Source organism: Oncorhynchus nerka, linkage group LG9a (assembly GCF_034236695.1).
Source record: "Oncorhynchus nerka isolate Pitt River linkage group LG9a, Oner_Uvic_2.0, whole genome shotgun sequence".
Taxonomy (NCBI): Eukaryota; Metazoa; Chordata; class Actinopteri; order Salmoniformes; family Salmonidae; genus Oncorhynchus; species Oncorhynchus nerka.
Window position 1 is genome coordinate 17,815,240 of NC_088404.1, and position 14,098 is coordinate 17,829,337.

A 14,098-nucleotide genomic window follows, 5' to 3' on the forward strand; every position below is an offset into this window, starting at 1 on the left:
GTGAACTGCGCACGCGCGGGGATGAGGTTTGTTACTCTTGGTGGCATCCCACCAAATCATGACTCCAGCATACATCAATATTGACAATGAATCATAGATACATAATAATATGAATAAAACATTAAAGCAATTATATATTTTTCAGTTATGTAAGTATTTTATTGAAACACTTGAAGAATATATTAATTCCCTCATCTTGATATTATTACAGGCTTACATTGATTGCAACATGGGAAAACTGCATTCAGTAACTACTATAATTTGTGTAACGATTCACAGAATCCAATCATTCACTCATATGATTACAGTCATGTTGACAATGTAGGGTTGTGGATTTGCAGATGTGTGATTTGTAGTTCCATGACATGATGATAAAATACATCATTCTTATTTTACATAGGCTACACACAAATGTGGATTACACAACATACACGGTGTGCTTTCATAACGCATATGATAATCCTTTTTTATATTCAAGCGATATATCACAATTATACAATATCTACAAATACATGTATAATGTATTCATCTACATACATATATCATATATTTATGTATGTCCTCAGTGCTTATGAAAATAAGTGTAACTTCAAACAGAAATAATTTTTGTCTAACATTTCAGAAAAGTGACTTGTGAAAGTTACAGTAGCCTATACACTTATTGAATATGTGAATACTGTTATATGAATTTGATTGATGTATTATTAGATTTTTTACAGTTTTTGGTGTATAATGTTTTTTGGTCTGTGCCACATAACAATGTGCAAATATAGCTTAACAAAAAAAATGAAAAAACTGTGTACAAATGCCAACAATGCAAATGTAAAGCATATACACAAACACACAGATATAAGACATGTATATACAATTCAGTTAAACTTCATATCTGATATAATTAAATAGCTATACATTTTATTATATTTCATAATATCTGGAAAGAACAATCAACAAAAATAGTAGAAAAATAAAATTGCCACGTATCCCTGCAGTGCTATACTTGTGAAAGTACAAACTGTTTTCTTTGTTTCTCTCCTTCAGTAGTCCTTACAATCTTTAATAACTGGCATATACCATATCTGTAGGCAAAAAAACAAACAAAAAATATCATTTGTGATGACAGCCAACTACCAAACCTCATAGATATGTGCTACCATAGCTGCATTGTGTGTTTGAAAGAGTTGCTTATTAAGTAACCTGGTCTTATACACTGTTTGTGTTGTAGCCATCTCTACTATCTTTGCCATGTCATACACATTTGCTACACTAGGATAGTGGGTTTGATTCCCGGGACCACCCATACATACAATGTATACAAGCATAACTAAGTCTCTTTGGATAAAAGCATTTGCTAAATGGCGTATATTATATTACTAACACAGACAGGAGTTGGCTAAGCACAAACAGACCATGCACCAGGCTAATATTTGAAAGAATAGATCATCTGTGATGTCTTCCAATTATGAACTACAATACAGAGAGTTCTAAGGAATGTGAGGGTTTACCTCGTTGGGGGTCAGGGTTCACATTCTCATAGATAGGGTAGAGGGGGTTCTCCTGCTCACTGCGAAGCTTCCTGGCTCGGAGGACGTCCCTCACACACTGGTGCAAGTAAGCATACTGGCACTGGAAAGAAAATTACCACATCCAGAAATATAACTGTTATTACAGGATATGTTATTACATAACATGGGTTCTGGGGTTCACACACACACACAGCCAGTGGACCCCAACAGACAGTCTCACCTCAGTCTGAACCATGTGTGAGCGGTGGAGGCGCAGGTCGAAGACAGCTCCGTAGATGTCCACTGTGTCCTTGGTGTCCAGCTGCTGCAGCACTCTGTCCAGGGATATGAAGGTGCCTGTGCGGCCCACGCCAGCACTGTCATAGGGAGGAGAGGGAGACAGAGAGAGAAAGAAAGAGAGAGAGGGTCGGAGGCCAGATACATTTTAGTCACTCTACCCAAACGGAGATGATAAATATAATTTGACTACATAATTTCAGTCAATTTCTTTTGAACTGAAATTGAACTGACCTCAACCCTGGTCATTACTGCATGCTGTAGCTATAACCGTTTCTTCAGGGAAGACAATACACTATATCTCAGTGTGTCCTAGAGTGTTGTTTTGTGTTGAATGGGTGACCTAGGGAGTTGGGGACCCACCTGCAGTGAGCCACGGTAGCCCCAGACCCGGAGGTCCTGTTGATGTAGTCCCTGACAGTCCTGACAAACTGGATGAGTGACTGGGTGGTCTCTGGGACGCCGTGGTCAGGCCACACCGTGTAGTGGAACTGACGCACCACCCTGGAGTAGTTCAACTGGTCCTCCTGCATGGAAGACAGGACACAGCTGGAAAGAGAGACTTACTAGGGGCTGACTACACTTTTAGAAAAAACCTTAAAGGGTTCTTCAGCTGTCCCCATAGGATAACCCTTTGAAGAACCATTTTTGCTTCCATTTAGAACCCTTTCCACAGAGGGTTCTACATGGAGCCCAAAAGACTTCTACCTGGAACAAAATAGGGTTCTTCCTGGAACCAAAAAGGGCTCTCCTATGTGGACAGCCGAAGATCCCTTTTGGAACCCTTTTTTCTAAGAGTGTACACACAGCTAGCTACTTATTCAACACCATAGTGCCCTCAAAGGACCCTGGAACTAAACACCTCCCTCTGCAACTGGATCCTGGACTTCCTGACGGGCCTCCCCCAGGTGGTAAAGGTAGGTAACAACACATCCGCCACGCTGATCCTCAACACAGGGGCCCCTCAGGCGTGCGTGCTCAGCCCCTCCTGTATTCCCTGTTCACTCATGACTGCACGGCCAGGCACGAGTCCAACACCATCATTAAATGTGCCGATGACACAACAGTGGTAGGCCTAATCACAGACAACAACGAGCCCGCCTATAGGAAGGAGGTTAGAGACAGGGCCGTGTGGTGCCAGGACAACAACCTCTCCCTCAACGTGATCAAGACAAAGGAGATGATTGTGGACTACAGAAAAAGAGGACCAAACACGCCCCCATTCTCATCGACGGGGCTGCAGTGGAGCAGGTTGAGAGCTTCAAGTTCCTTTGTGTCCACATCACCAACAAACTAACATGGTCCATGCACACCAAGACAGTCGTGAAGCGGACACAACAAAACCTATTCCCCAGGAAATTGAAAATATTTGTCATGGGTCCTCAGATCCTCAAATGGTTCTGCAGCTGCACTATTGGGAGCATCCTGACGGGTTGCATCACTGCCTGGTATGGCAACCGCAAGGCACTACAGAGGGTAGTGCGAACGGCCCAGTACATCACTGGGGCCAAGCTTCCTGCCATCCAGGACCTCTATACCAGGCGGTGCACGGCAAGCGGTACCGGAGCGCCAAGTCTAGGTCCAAGAGGCTTCTAAACAACTTCTACTCCCAAGCCATAAGACTCCTGAACATCTAGTCAAATGGCTACCCAGACTAATTGCATTGTTTCACCTCCCCTCTCCACATCCCTGCCACTCTCTGTTGTCATCTATGCATAGTCACTTTAATAACTCTACCTACATGTACACATTACCTCAACTAACCGGTGCCCCTGCACATTGACTCTGTACCGGCACACCCTTGTATATATTGTTATTTTTTACTGCTGCTCTTTAATTACTTGTTCATTTTATCTCTTATTCTTATCCATTTTTTTTAACTGCACTGTTGGTTAGGGGCTCGTAAGCATTTCACTGTATTCTGCACATGTGACTAATAAAATTTGATTTGATTTTTGATTTGATTTACTATACTGTAGTCTGTCACATATGGTACACCAAGACAGCATTAGGTGAAGACAATTATGGTCATATTTCAATATGTTAAAATCCAATCACTACTATGTATGAAACTGTATATAAGGCCAACACACAATATATAACTTTCTACATAACAACCTGGTATTTTTAAAATCAGTGAGTGTCATCCACACTCACGCTACAGATCTTGAATTCCCGGATAGTCCATTCTGGCAGCACAGATTCAGACAACATCTGAACTATGAGGTCTCCGTAATACAGAGGGTCCTGGTCGAAGGGCCAGTAGTGATCACACTTTACCTGGAAACACATGGATAATAACATTGTAATTACACTAGTAATAATGTTGTAATAACATGTTGTTTAATAGAACATGATAGCAGCTACTCCCACTGGACAAAACTGGCCCGGGCGCAGCAAACTGACTGCTCCTTCTACACACCCTGCCTTTCTCCACACACTGGGTCACCATGACAACATTATGGACGTTCTGCTCCCACACCATCTTCCAGAAGTCATCTTTGGTTCCAGGAAGTGGGCCCTGAGTGGCGATGTACTCCCTACGGAAGTTGTTCCCCTGAAAGAAGAAGAGATTGAATTTACATTTTGTTTTTCATCTGACCTTTATTACACTAGGAAAGTTTGGGGAGAAGATGAAAAAGCTGCTTAGGACTGTAGGCTTGTTGTAGCCTTATGCTCGACAGGGAGCAAAGTAAGTAGCTCATCCCAGGTATACTAACTGAGGAATAAGGCTGAGAATTAAACAATCAATCCTGCCATGACTAACTGAGTTCATGCAGTACTGTCTTTGTTCACATTATACCCCACCACCTCCAATGCTCCACCCCCACCCCGACCCCAACCAACCATCTCCAGCGCCCCATCCCCGACACCACGCAACAGAGGGGATTTGACCAGAGTGGCAGTTGGTTCAGATTTGTCCGTGTGTTTGGATAACTTACAGGAATGTAGCTGGCATTGATGTAGTCAGAGCACGGATCATCATCCACATAGGACAGCTTCACACGGGTTGAATCGTCTACACAACACAGGCCGCGTACAAAGACATTGAGTTGGCATTTTAGTATGACACAGTGGATGCTGCGGGGAGGACGGCTCATAATAATGGCTGGAATGGAGTAAATGGAATGGTATCAAACACGTGTTTAATACCATGCTGTTCACTCCATTCCAGCCATAAAGTTCATTCTAGCCATTATTATGACCTGTCTTCCCTCCAACAGCCTCCACTGTTATGACACATACATGACCATGTACATAATACATTTTAAAATAAGGTAAAGAGCATTACTACTGTACATGAGCCTTGCAGACAAAACTCCTTGCAGACAATAAATACATCTCTCAATCCCCTTGTCTTTTGTCTATGTATTTGAACCCTATGAAATAGCATGGTTTGTTTGACTCACAGGGCAGGATGTTGTTGTATCGGTTTTTCCCTCTGTTCTCTGGCAGCAGGGCTGTGTCCAGGGGCTGGTTCCTTCCTACGTCTTTCAGGTCCTTACACAGGAAGTGGCATGTTAGGGTTACCATAGATACCTACTGTACGTAAATACTGTATGCATTCCATAACATTTCACAATCAATCTACCATTTCACAACTTTAAATTAAAGGAGAGTTATCAGAAAATAAATATAAATATACACATTTCTATATTGTTTTTCTTTATTAAAGTAAAGGTAATAGGAATATTCAGATTTCATCTAAATGTACTCTAATGCTAATATGTGTGAACGAGATTGCCCAACTGACAGTGAATGTGATCCAGTCTTACCTCGTACTCATCAGACAGTAGGTAATTGGAGTCAGCCTGGAGTTTAATGTAGTGGGACTCAAAGTGCATGATCTTGATGGGGCTGCAGGATCAACAGATAAAACAGAGTAGAGCAAAACAGAGTAGAGCAAAAGACAAACCAAAAAGGACTTACAGTAATTGGGTGAAACTAATAACAAAAGAATTTAAACATACCTTGAAATACGACGATTACTGGGGAAAAAAGGGAGATACATGTAAATGGCTGAAACTCATTAATGGTAATTTCTTTGTGAGTTTTTATCCTGCCAGAAAACACCTATTTTATTCTATATATATATATATATAAAGTGGGGCAAAAAAGTATTTAGTCAGCCACCAATTGTGCAAGTTCTCCCACTTAAAAAGATGAGAGAGGCCTGTAATTTTCATCATAGGTACACTTCAACTATGACAGACAAAATGAGAAAAATATATCCAGAAAATCACATTGTAGGATTTTTAATGAATTAATTTGCAAATTATGGTGGAAAATAAGTATTTGGTCAATAACAAAAGTTTATCTCAATACTTTGTTACATACCCTTTGTTGGCAATGACAGAGGTCAAACGTTTTCTGTAAGTCTTCACAAGGTTTTCACACAATGTTGCTGGTATTTTGGCCAATTCCTCCATGCAGATCTCCTCTAGAGCAGTGATGTTTTGGGGCTGTTGCTGGGCAACACGGACTTTCAACTCCCTCCAAAGATTTTCTATGGGGTTGAGATCTGGAGACTGGCTAGGCCACTCCAGGGCCTTGAAATGCTTCATACGAAGCCACTCCTTCGTTGCCCGGGCGGTGTGTTTGGGATCATTGTCATGCTGAAAGACCCAGTCACGTTTCATCTTCAATGCCCTTGCTGATGGAAGGAGGTTTTCACTCAAAATCTCACGATACATGGCCCCATTCATTCTTTCCTTTACACGGATCAGTCGTCCTGGTCCCTTTGCAGAAAAACAGCTCCAAAGCATGATGTTTCCACCCCCATGCTTCACAGTAGGTATGGTGTTCTTTGGATGCAACTCAGCATTCTTTGTCCTCCAAACACGACGAGTTAAGTTTTTACCAAAAAGTTATATTTTGGTTTCATCTGACCATATGACATTCTCCCAATCTTCTTCTGGATCATCCAAATGCTCTCTAGCAAACTTCAGACGGGCCTGGACATGTACTGGCTTAAGCAGGGGGACACGTCTGGTACTGCAGGATTTGAGTCCCTGGCGGCGTAGTGTGTTACTGATGGTAGGCTTTGTTACTTTGGTCCCAGCTCTCTGCAGGTCATTCACTAGGTCCCCCCGTGTGGTTCTGGGATTTTTGCTCACCGTTCTTGTGATAATTTTGACCCCACGGGGTGAGATCTTGCGTGGAGCCCCAGATCGAGGGAGATTATCAGTGGTCTTGTATGTCTTCCATTTCCTAATAATTGCTCCCACAGTTGATTTCTTCAAACCAAGCTGCTTACCTATTGCAGATTCAGTCTTCCCAGCCTGGTGCAGATCTACAATTTTGTTTCTGGTGTCCTTTGACAGCTCTTTGGTCTTGGCCATAGTGGAGTTTGGAGTGTGACTGTTTGAGGTTGTGGACAGGTGTCTTTTATACTGATAACAAGTTCAAACAGGTGCCATTAATACAGGTAACGAGTGGAGGACAGAGGAGCCTCTTAAAGAAGAAGTTACAGGTCTGTGAGAGCCAGAAATCTTGCTTGTTTGTAGGTGACCAAATACTTATTTTCCACCATAATTTGCAAATAAATAAATAAAAAATCCTACAATGTGATTTTCTGGATTTCTTTTCTAATTTTGTCTGTCATAGTTGAAGTGTACCTATGATGAAAATTACAGGCCTCTCATCTTTTTAAGTGGGAGAACATGCACAATTGGTGGCTGACTAAATACTTTTTTGCCCCACTGTATAAGACATAAAACCCCAATAGAACTGATCACATATGGCCTCTCCTCTTACCCCCTGAGCACTCCTGAGGTGGGCCTCTCTCTCCTCATGCTCATTCGGACCACTGGCCCCTCCTGCACACTCCTGTAATCACAGTTTGGATGTCAGCATACAGGTGTAGTATGTAGAGTGCAAGCTAGAATGTAGTGTACATGACTAGATGGAACTATATTCCACATCAGGTAACTGAAGCAAGCAGTGGAATCAGATTGAATAAATAGATAAAAATACACCTTACGGAACAGCGGGGACTGTGAAGAGAGACACACACACAGGCACAGACACACATGATAAGACACACACTCTACACACACATACACATGGATTTTGTATTGTAGATATGTGGTAGTAGAGTAGCGGCCTGAGGGAACACACTTGATGTGATGTGAAAAGTGTTATGAAATGCAATAAGTTTAATTGTATATAACTGCCTTAATGTTGCTGGACCCCAGGAAGAGTAGCTGCTGCCTTGGCAGGAACTAATGGGATCCATAATAAATACAAAATACAAATCCAGGCCAAGCCAGGGACATGCTAGTATGCAGCGTATAGGTCAAAGTATATGAGGCAGGGAGGGCCAGGAACTGACACTTTGCGAGCCTTCTGTCTGCAGATGAGCAGTGCAGTGACTCCCACCATCATGGCAATGAGGAACATACTGGCACTGATGCCCTCGATCACACCGCTCAGGGGCTCTGTGAGAGGAAGAAGCAACCAATCAATGGTGTTTCTCACAGAGGACCCATCACTCACCAACATTTCTCATTAACTACCAATCAAACATCAGAATCACACACCATAAACCAATCAGAGTGGTCTGTGAAAAGTGTCCCACCTGCTTCTGTTACCAGGGGAAGGGACAGGTAAGTGTCTGTGTAGAGGGGTGGGTTGTATCTGCTCTGCTCCTCGTCAAAGAGCTGGGTGAACGCACGCACACTGAGCCTAGAGAGAAGAGAGAGACAACCATGACATCTCATTATCGTCCCACTGCATGACAATAACAGAGTTGAATTACAGGTCACATTTGATTTAGATAGTCCCATATAGATGATCTACAGATGGTCTTACTATTAACAAACTATCTGTTCATAATCAACTGTTTGCTAAGATTACGGTTAGGATTAGGTTTAGAATGAGGGTTAGGGCTACGGTTAGGGTTAGTTATTGGATAGTTAGTTGAAATGGTGTTGAGTTATTGAACATCTACTGAAAATCTGCATACCAACTACTTGGAACTATCCAATTCGATCAACTACAGATAAAGGAAAATTTCACTATTAACCTTTATTTAACTGGGCAAGTCAGTTAACAAGAAATTCTTATTTACAATGACGGCCTACCCCGGCCAACCCCTGGCCAACCCCTGGACGACGCTGGGCCAATTGTGCCCTGCCCTATGGGACTCCCAATCACAGCCGGTTGTGATACAGCCTGGAATCGAACCAGGGTCTGTAGTGACTCCTCTAGCACTGAGATGCAGTGCCTTAGACCGCTGCGGCACTTGGGAGAAGCAGTCTAACATCTAGCTGTCCAGCAGCGGTATGACATCATCATACACAACAGGGAGAAATCCTGCTGGCAGAAATCAGCAACAAAGAAACTACAGATCTGCCCAGACTGCAGGAGAATTCTTGATTGATTTGGGAGGAACCCTGTACTCTACCTGTATGCAGTTTTGGGTTTGAGTGGGCCATCACAGAATGGGTTGTGGTCTCTGTGTGTGTCTGGGTTCTGCTCCCTGTCCTGGGCCTGTAGGTGGTCACAGCCACCCCCGAGGGTGTCCATGCCTGTACCCAGGCTGATCTCAAAGCTCTGGGTCCCGCTGTCTCCTGGCCCCTCTGTGCAGCGGCTAGGGAAGTAGCTGGTCTGGTAGGCCTTGATGGAACTGTTGGATTTGTAGTCCAGATAAGAGGGCAGAGGGTGGTGCTGCTCTGGTTGAAGGTTTCCATCGTCTGGAGGGAGAAAACACACATATGAGGAGGTTTAGTAACAGGCTCAGACCTATTGCTGTGGAAAGTCCTTTTGAGGGAGAATAAACATCATCCACCCATCCATCCACTGACATACTGACACTTGTACAATGTTTGTTCTAACTTCAGTCCCCTTACCTTCAGACTCGGTCACCACCACTGTGAAGAACTTGACGGCTCCATTGACATCACTGAACCAGCTGCAGTTAAACTTGAACAAGATGGTGTTTTTGGTGACAAGAGCAGCCCTGTCGTTAACCCGAGTGGTCAGGGAAGGAAGGGGTGGACCTAAAAGGATAAGTATCACAATCAGTCATGATGACTGTAGAATGACCAGAGGGACATACATACACACTGTAACAGCTAATGGCAATGACGTTGACCATATCATGTCTATCCCTGTGCTCATCATCACACGGTCACATGGCAATCACAAGTCCGTCGGTACTCACGGTCGATCATGGTGACCACGCTGTCCTCGGCGGCCTCGCTGGTCATGCTGTCGGAGATGGCCTTGACGGAGACGGTGTAGCGCTTGTGTGGCTCCAGCTGGGTGATGTGGTAGAGGGTTCTGTCACGGCCTGTCCGCTGGGAGTACACCAGGGCGTGGGAGTCCTGGAGGCACTCAATAGTGTATGAGTCAAAGTCGGCCTCCGGAGGGGCCCAGGAGCAGGAGATGGAGGTGGAGTTCTGGGGGCGGCAGTGCAGGTACTGGACACGCTCTGGCTCTATGGACGGGATAAACGGTAGAGGACGCCAGAGGTAAGAACAGAGATCAAAATGCCACAGTCACACTATATTCTCTCTAGTGCAGAGGTCAGAGCTGTACCGTGCACAGGATTTTGTTCCAGCCAAGCAACAACTTTAGCTACCTCGCCTCAGTCTTGCACTACTTGAACAATGTACAGTATAGCCTACTTGTTCGAATGCTCTTGTAGATGGGTGGGCTGTAGGCAGAGCTCCCACCACCACCAACACCACCACCAGCCCCACTGACGGTACGCAGGATGAAGTTGTACAGGCGTCCTGGGTATAGCCCCTTCAGAATGCGGCTCCCGGAGGTCCGGGTGTGGTAGGGGTTGAATACAGACAGGTGGTCCCTGGGGGCCCACTGCAGGTCAAAGTCGTCATAGTCGCTGCCTGCAGGACCACTCCAAGTCAGCTCCAGGGAGGTGTTGGTGACTCCACCAAATGATACAGAGGTAGGGGGTCTGGGGGCTGAGGAGGAGAAGATGGACACACAAAGGAAGGCAGATCAGCAACTTCAAGCAAATACTGTCAAACCCAGGCTCTATTTTACCTTAAAAACGACCCTCAAAACTGATTTTAGAATAGTGTATGTCGTAATTGTGTTGGAAACCATGTGTTTGATGTATTTGATACCATTCCACTAATTCCACAAGCCCATTCTCCCCAATTAAGGTGCATGTGCAATGTCCTTTAAATAAACATGACTTGTCCAATGTCTTACCGGTACGTCCATGAGCGGTGGCCCTGTTGGTGAGCTCTCCGCTGCGTGTGAGGATGACAGCATGGTAGAGACGCCCGGGGATCAGCGTGGGGAAGACGTGCACCATGGCGTCTGGCCCTAACGTCTCCTCTGCCTGCTGGGAGCCATCTGGGTTGTAGAGGGAGAGCAGGTAGCCATTTAGCTCCCCCACCGCCCGCTTCCATGACACCCACAACATCTCCGACTGGTTACGACTCTGTGCCTGGAGGGAGGTCACTGCAGCCGGGACTGAAGAAGCGGAACGGACAATTGGACAGTGTCAAATCATGATGTAAAGTCAGTGAGACATACAGTTAGTTCTCCAGTTAGTTCTCCAGTTAGTTCTCCAGTTAGTTCTCTAGTTAGTTCTCCAGTTAGTTCTCCAGTTAGTTCTCCAGTTAGTTCTCTAGTTAGTTCTCCAGTTAGTTCTCCAGTTTGTTCTCCAGTTAGTTCTCCAGTTAGTTCTCCAGTTAGTTCTCCAGTTTGTTCTCTAGTTAGTTCTCTAGTTAGTTCTCCAGTTAGTTCTCTAGTTAGTTCTTTGTTACCACGTCATTGCTGTGAGAGAAACACATTATGCGTTATGTTTTGAGGACATTCAGTAGTGATCCAAATCAATTTCTCAAGTACTGCCCAACCTTTCTCATACCCCTGCCCACAGCATCTCAGTATCCCCCAACCCTTCTCATACCCCTGCCCACAGCATCTCAGTACCCCCCCAACCCTTCTCATACCCCTGCCCACAGCATCTCAGTACCCCCCCAACCCTTCTCATACCCCTGCCCACAGCATCTCAGTACCCCTCAACCCTTCTCATACCCTGCCCACAGCATCTCAGTACCCCCAACCCTTCTCATACCCCTGCTCACAGCATCTCAGTACCCCCAACCCTTCTCATACCCCTGCTCACAGCATCTCAGTACCCCCAACCCTTCTCATACCCCTGCCCACAGCATCTCAGTACCCCCAACCCTTCTCATACCCCTGCTCACAGCATCTCAGTAACCCCCAACCCTTCTCATACCCCTGCCCACAGCATCTCAGTACCCCCAACCCTTCTCATACCCCTGCCCACAGCATCTCAGTACCCCCAACCCTTCTCATACCCCTGCCCACAGCATCTCAGTACCCCCCAACCCTTCTCATACCCCTGCCCACAGCATCTCAGTACCCCCAACCCTTCTCATACCCCTGCCCACAGCATCTCAGTACCCCCAACCCTTCTCATACCCCTGCCCACAGCATCTCAGTACCCCCAACCCTTCTCATACCCCTGCCCACAGCATCTCAGTACCCCCAACCCTTCTCATACCCCTGCCCACAGCATCTCAGTACCCCCAACCCTTCTCATACCCCTGCCCACAGCATCTCAGTACCCCCAACCCTTCTCATACCCCTGCCCACAGCATCTCAGTACCCCCAACCCTTCTCATACCCCTGCCCACAGCATCTCAGTAACCCCCAACCCTTCTCATACCCCTGCCCACAGCATCTCAGTACCCCCAACCCTTCTCATACCCCTGCCCACAGCATCTCAGTACCCCCCAACCCTTCTCATACCCCTGCCCACAGCATCTCAGTACCCCCAACCCTTCTCATACCCCTGCCCACAGCATCTCAGTACCCCCAACCCTTCTCATACCCTGCCACAGCATCTCAGTACCCCCAACCCTTCTCATACCCCTGCCCACAGCATCTCAGTACCCCCAACCCTTCTCATACCCCTGCCCACAGCATCTCAGTACCCCCAACCCTTCTCAACCCCTGCCCACAGCATCTCAGTACCCCCAACCCTTCTCATACCCCTGCCCACAGCATCTCAGTACCCCCAACCCTTCTCATACCCCTGCCCACAGCATCTCAGTAACCCCCAACCCTTCTCATACCCCTGCCCACAGCATCTCAGTACCCCCAACCCTTCTCATACCCCTGCCCACAGCATCTCAGTACCCCCAACCCTTCTCATACCCCTGCCCACAGCATCTCAGTACCCCCAACCCTTCTCATACCCCTGCCCACAGCATCTCAGTACCCCCAACCCTTCTCATACCCCTGCCCACAGCATCTCAGTACCCCCAACCCTTCTCATACCCCTGCCCACAGCATCTCAGTACCCCCAACCCTTCTCATACCCCTGCCCACAGCATCTCAGTACCCCCAACCCTTCTCATACCCCTGCCCACAGCATCTCAGTACCCCCAACCCTTCTCATACCCCTGCCCACAGCATCTCAGTACCCCCAACCCTTCTCATACCCCTGCCCACAGCATCTCAGTACCCCCAACCCTTCTCATACCCCTGCCCACAGCATCTCAGTACCCCCAACCCTTCTCATACCCCTGCCCACAGCATCTCAGTACCCCCAACCCTTCTCATACCCCTGCCCACAGCATCTCAGTACCCCCAACCCTTCTCATACCCCTGCCCACAGCATCTCAGTACCCCCAACCCTTCTCATACCCCTGCCCACAGCATCTCAGTACCCCCCAACCCTTCTCATACCCCTGCCCACAGCATCTCAGTACACCCAACCCTTCTCATACCCCTGCCCACAGCATCTCAGTACCCCCCAACCCTTCTCATACCCCTGCCCACAGCATCTCAGTACCCCCAACCCTTCTCATACCCCTGCCCACAGCATCTCAGTACCCCCAACCCTTCTCATACCCCTGCCCACAGCATCTCAGTACCCCCAACCCTTCTCATACCCCTGCCCACAGCATCTCAGTACCCCCAACCCTTCTCATACCCCTGCCCACAGCATCTCAGTACCCCCAACCCTTCTCATACCCCTGCCCACAGCATCTCAGTACCCCCAACCCTTCTCATACCCCTGCCCACAGCATCTCAGTACCCCCAACCCTTCTGCATCTCACCCCCAACCCTGCCCACAGCATCTCAGTACCCCCAACCCTTCTCATACCCCTGCCCACAGCATCTCAGTACCCCCAACCCTTCTCAACCCCCCTGCCCACAGCATCTCAGTACCCCCAACCCTTCTCATACCCCTGCTCACAGCATCTCAGTACCCCCAACCCTTCTCATACCCCTGCTCACAGCATCTCAGTACCCCCAACCCTTCTCATACCCCTGCCCAC

General features: G+C 46.8%; 1 protein-coding gene across 4 annotated transcripts in view; it reads right to left on the reverse strand.

The window, feature by feature from the left end:
• Window positions 1-137: 137 nt before the first annotated feature.
• Window positions 138-14,098, reverse strand: part of LOC115133977 (receptor-type tyrosine-protein phosphatase beta-like) — a 39,284-nt gene continuing 25,323 nt past the window's right edge. For 3 of the 4 annotated variants that reach the window (XM_065022379.1, XM_029667457.2, XM_065022381.1), the window contains 18 exons: window positions 10,986-11,252; window positions 10,433-10,732; window positions 9,967-10,242; window positions 9,653-9,802; window positions 9,208-9,496; window positions 8,380-8,486; window positions 8,134-8,239; window positions 7,557-7,628; window positions 5,771-5,788; window positions 5,576-5,657; window positions 5,210-5,300; window positions 4,742-4,818; window positions 4,222-4,356; window positions 3,957-4,079; window positions 2,163-2,326; window positions 1,744-1,879; window positions 1,503-1,623; window positions 138-1,076 (listed from right to left, as the gene is read on the reverse strand). In XM_065022379.1, the coding sequence (XP_064878451.1) occupies window positions 1,054-1,076; window positions 1,503-1,623; window positions 1,744-1,879; window positions 2,163-2,326; window positions 3,957-4,079; window positions 4,222-4,356; window positions 4,742-4,818; window positions 5,210-5,300; window positions 5,576-5,657; window positions 5,771-5,788; window positions 7,557-7,628; window positions 8,134-8,239; window positions 8,380-8,486; window positions 9,208-9,496; window positions 9,653-9,802; window positions 9,967-10,242; window positions 10,433-10,732; window positions 10,986-11,252 (2,537 nt within the window). In that variant the 3' untranslated portion in view covers window positions 138-1,053. Of the gene's footprint in view, window positions 1,077-1,502; window positions 1,624-1,743; window positions 1,880-2,162; window positions 2,327-3,956; window positions 4,080-4,221; window positions 4,357-4,741; window positions 4,819-5,209; window positions 5,301-5,575; window positions 5,658-5,770; window positions 5,789-7,556; window positions 8,240-8,379; window positions 8,487-9,207; window positions 9,497-9,652; window positions 9,803-9,966; window positions 10,243-10,432; window positions 10,733-10,985; window positions 11,253-14,098 lie in introns of those variants that run through there. The other variant, XM_065022380.1, reaches the window with a different exon arrangement.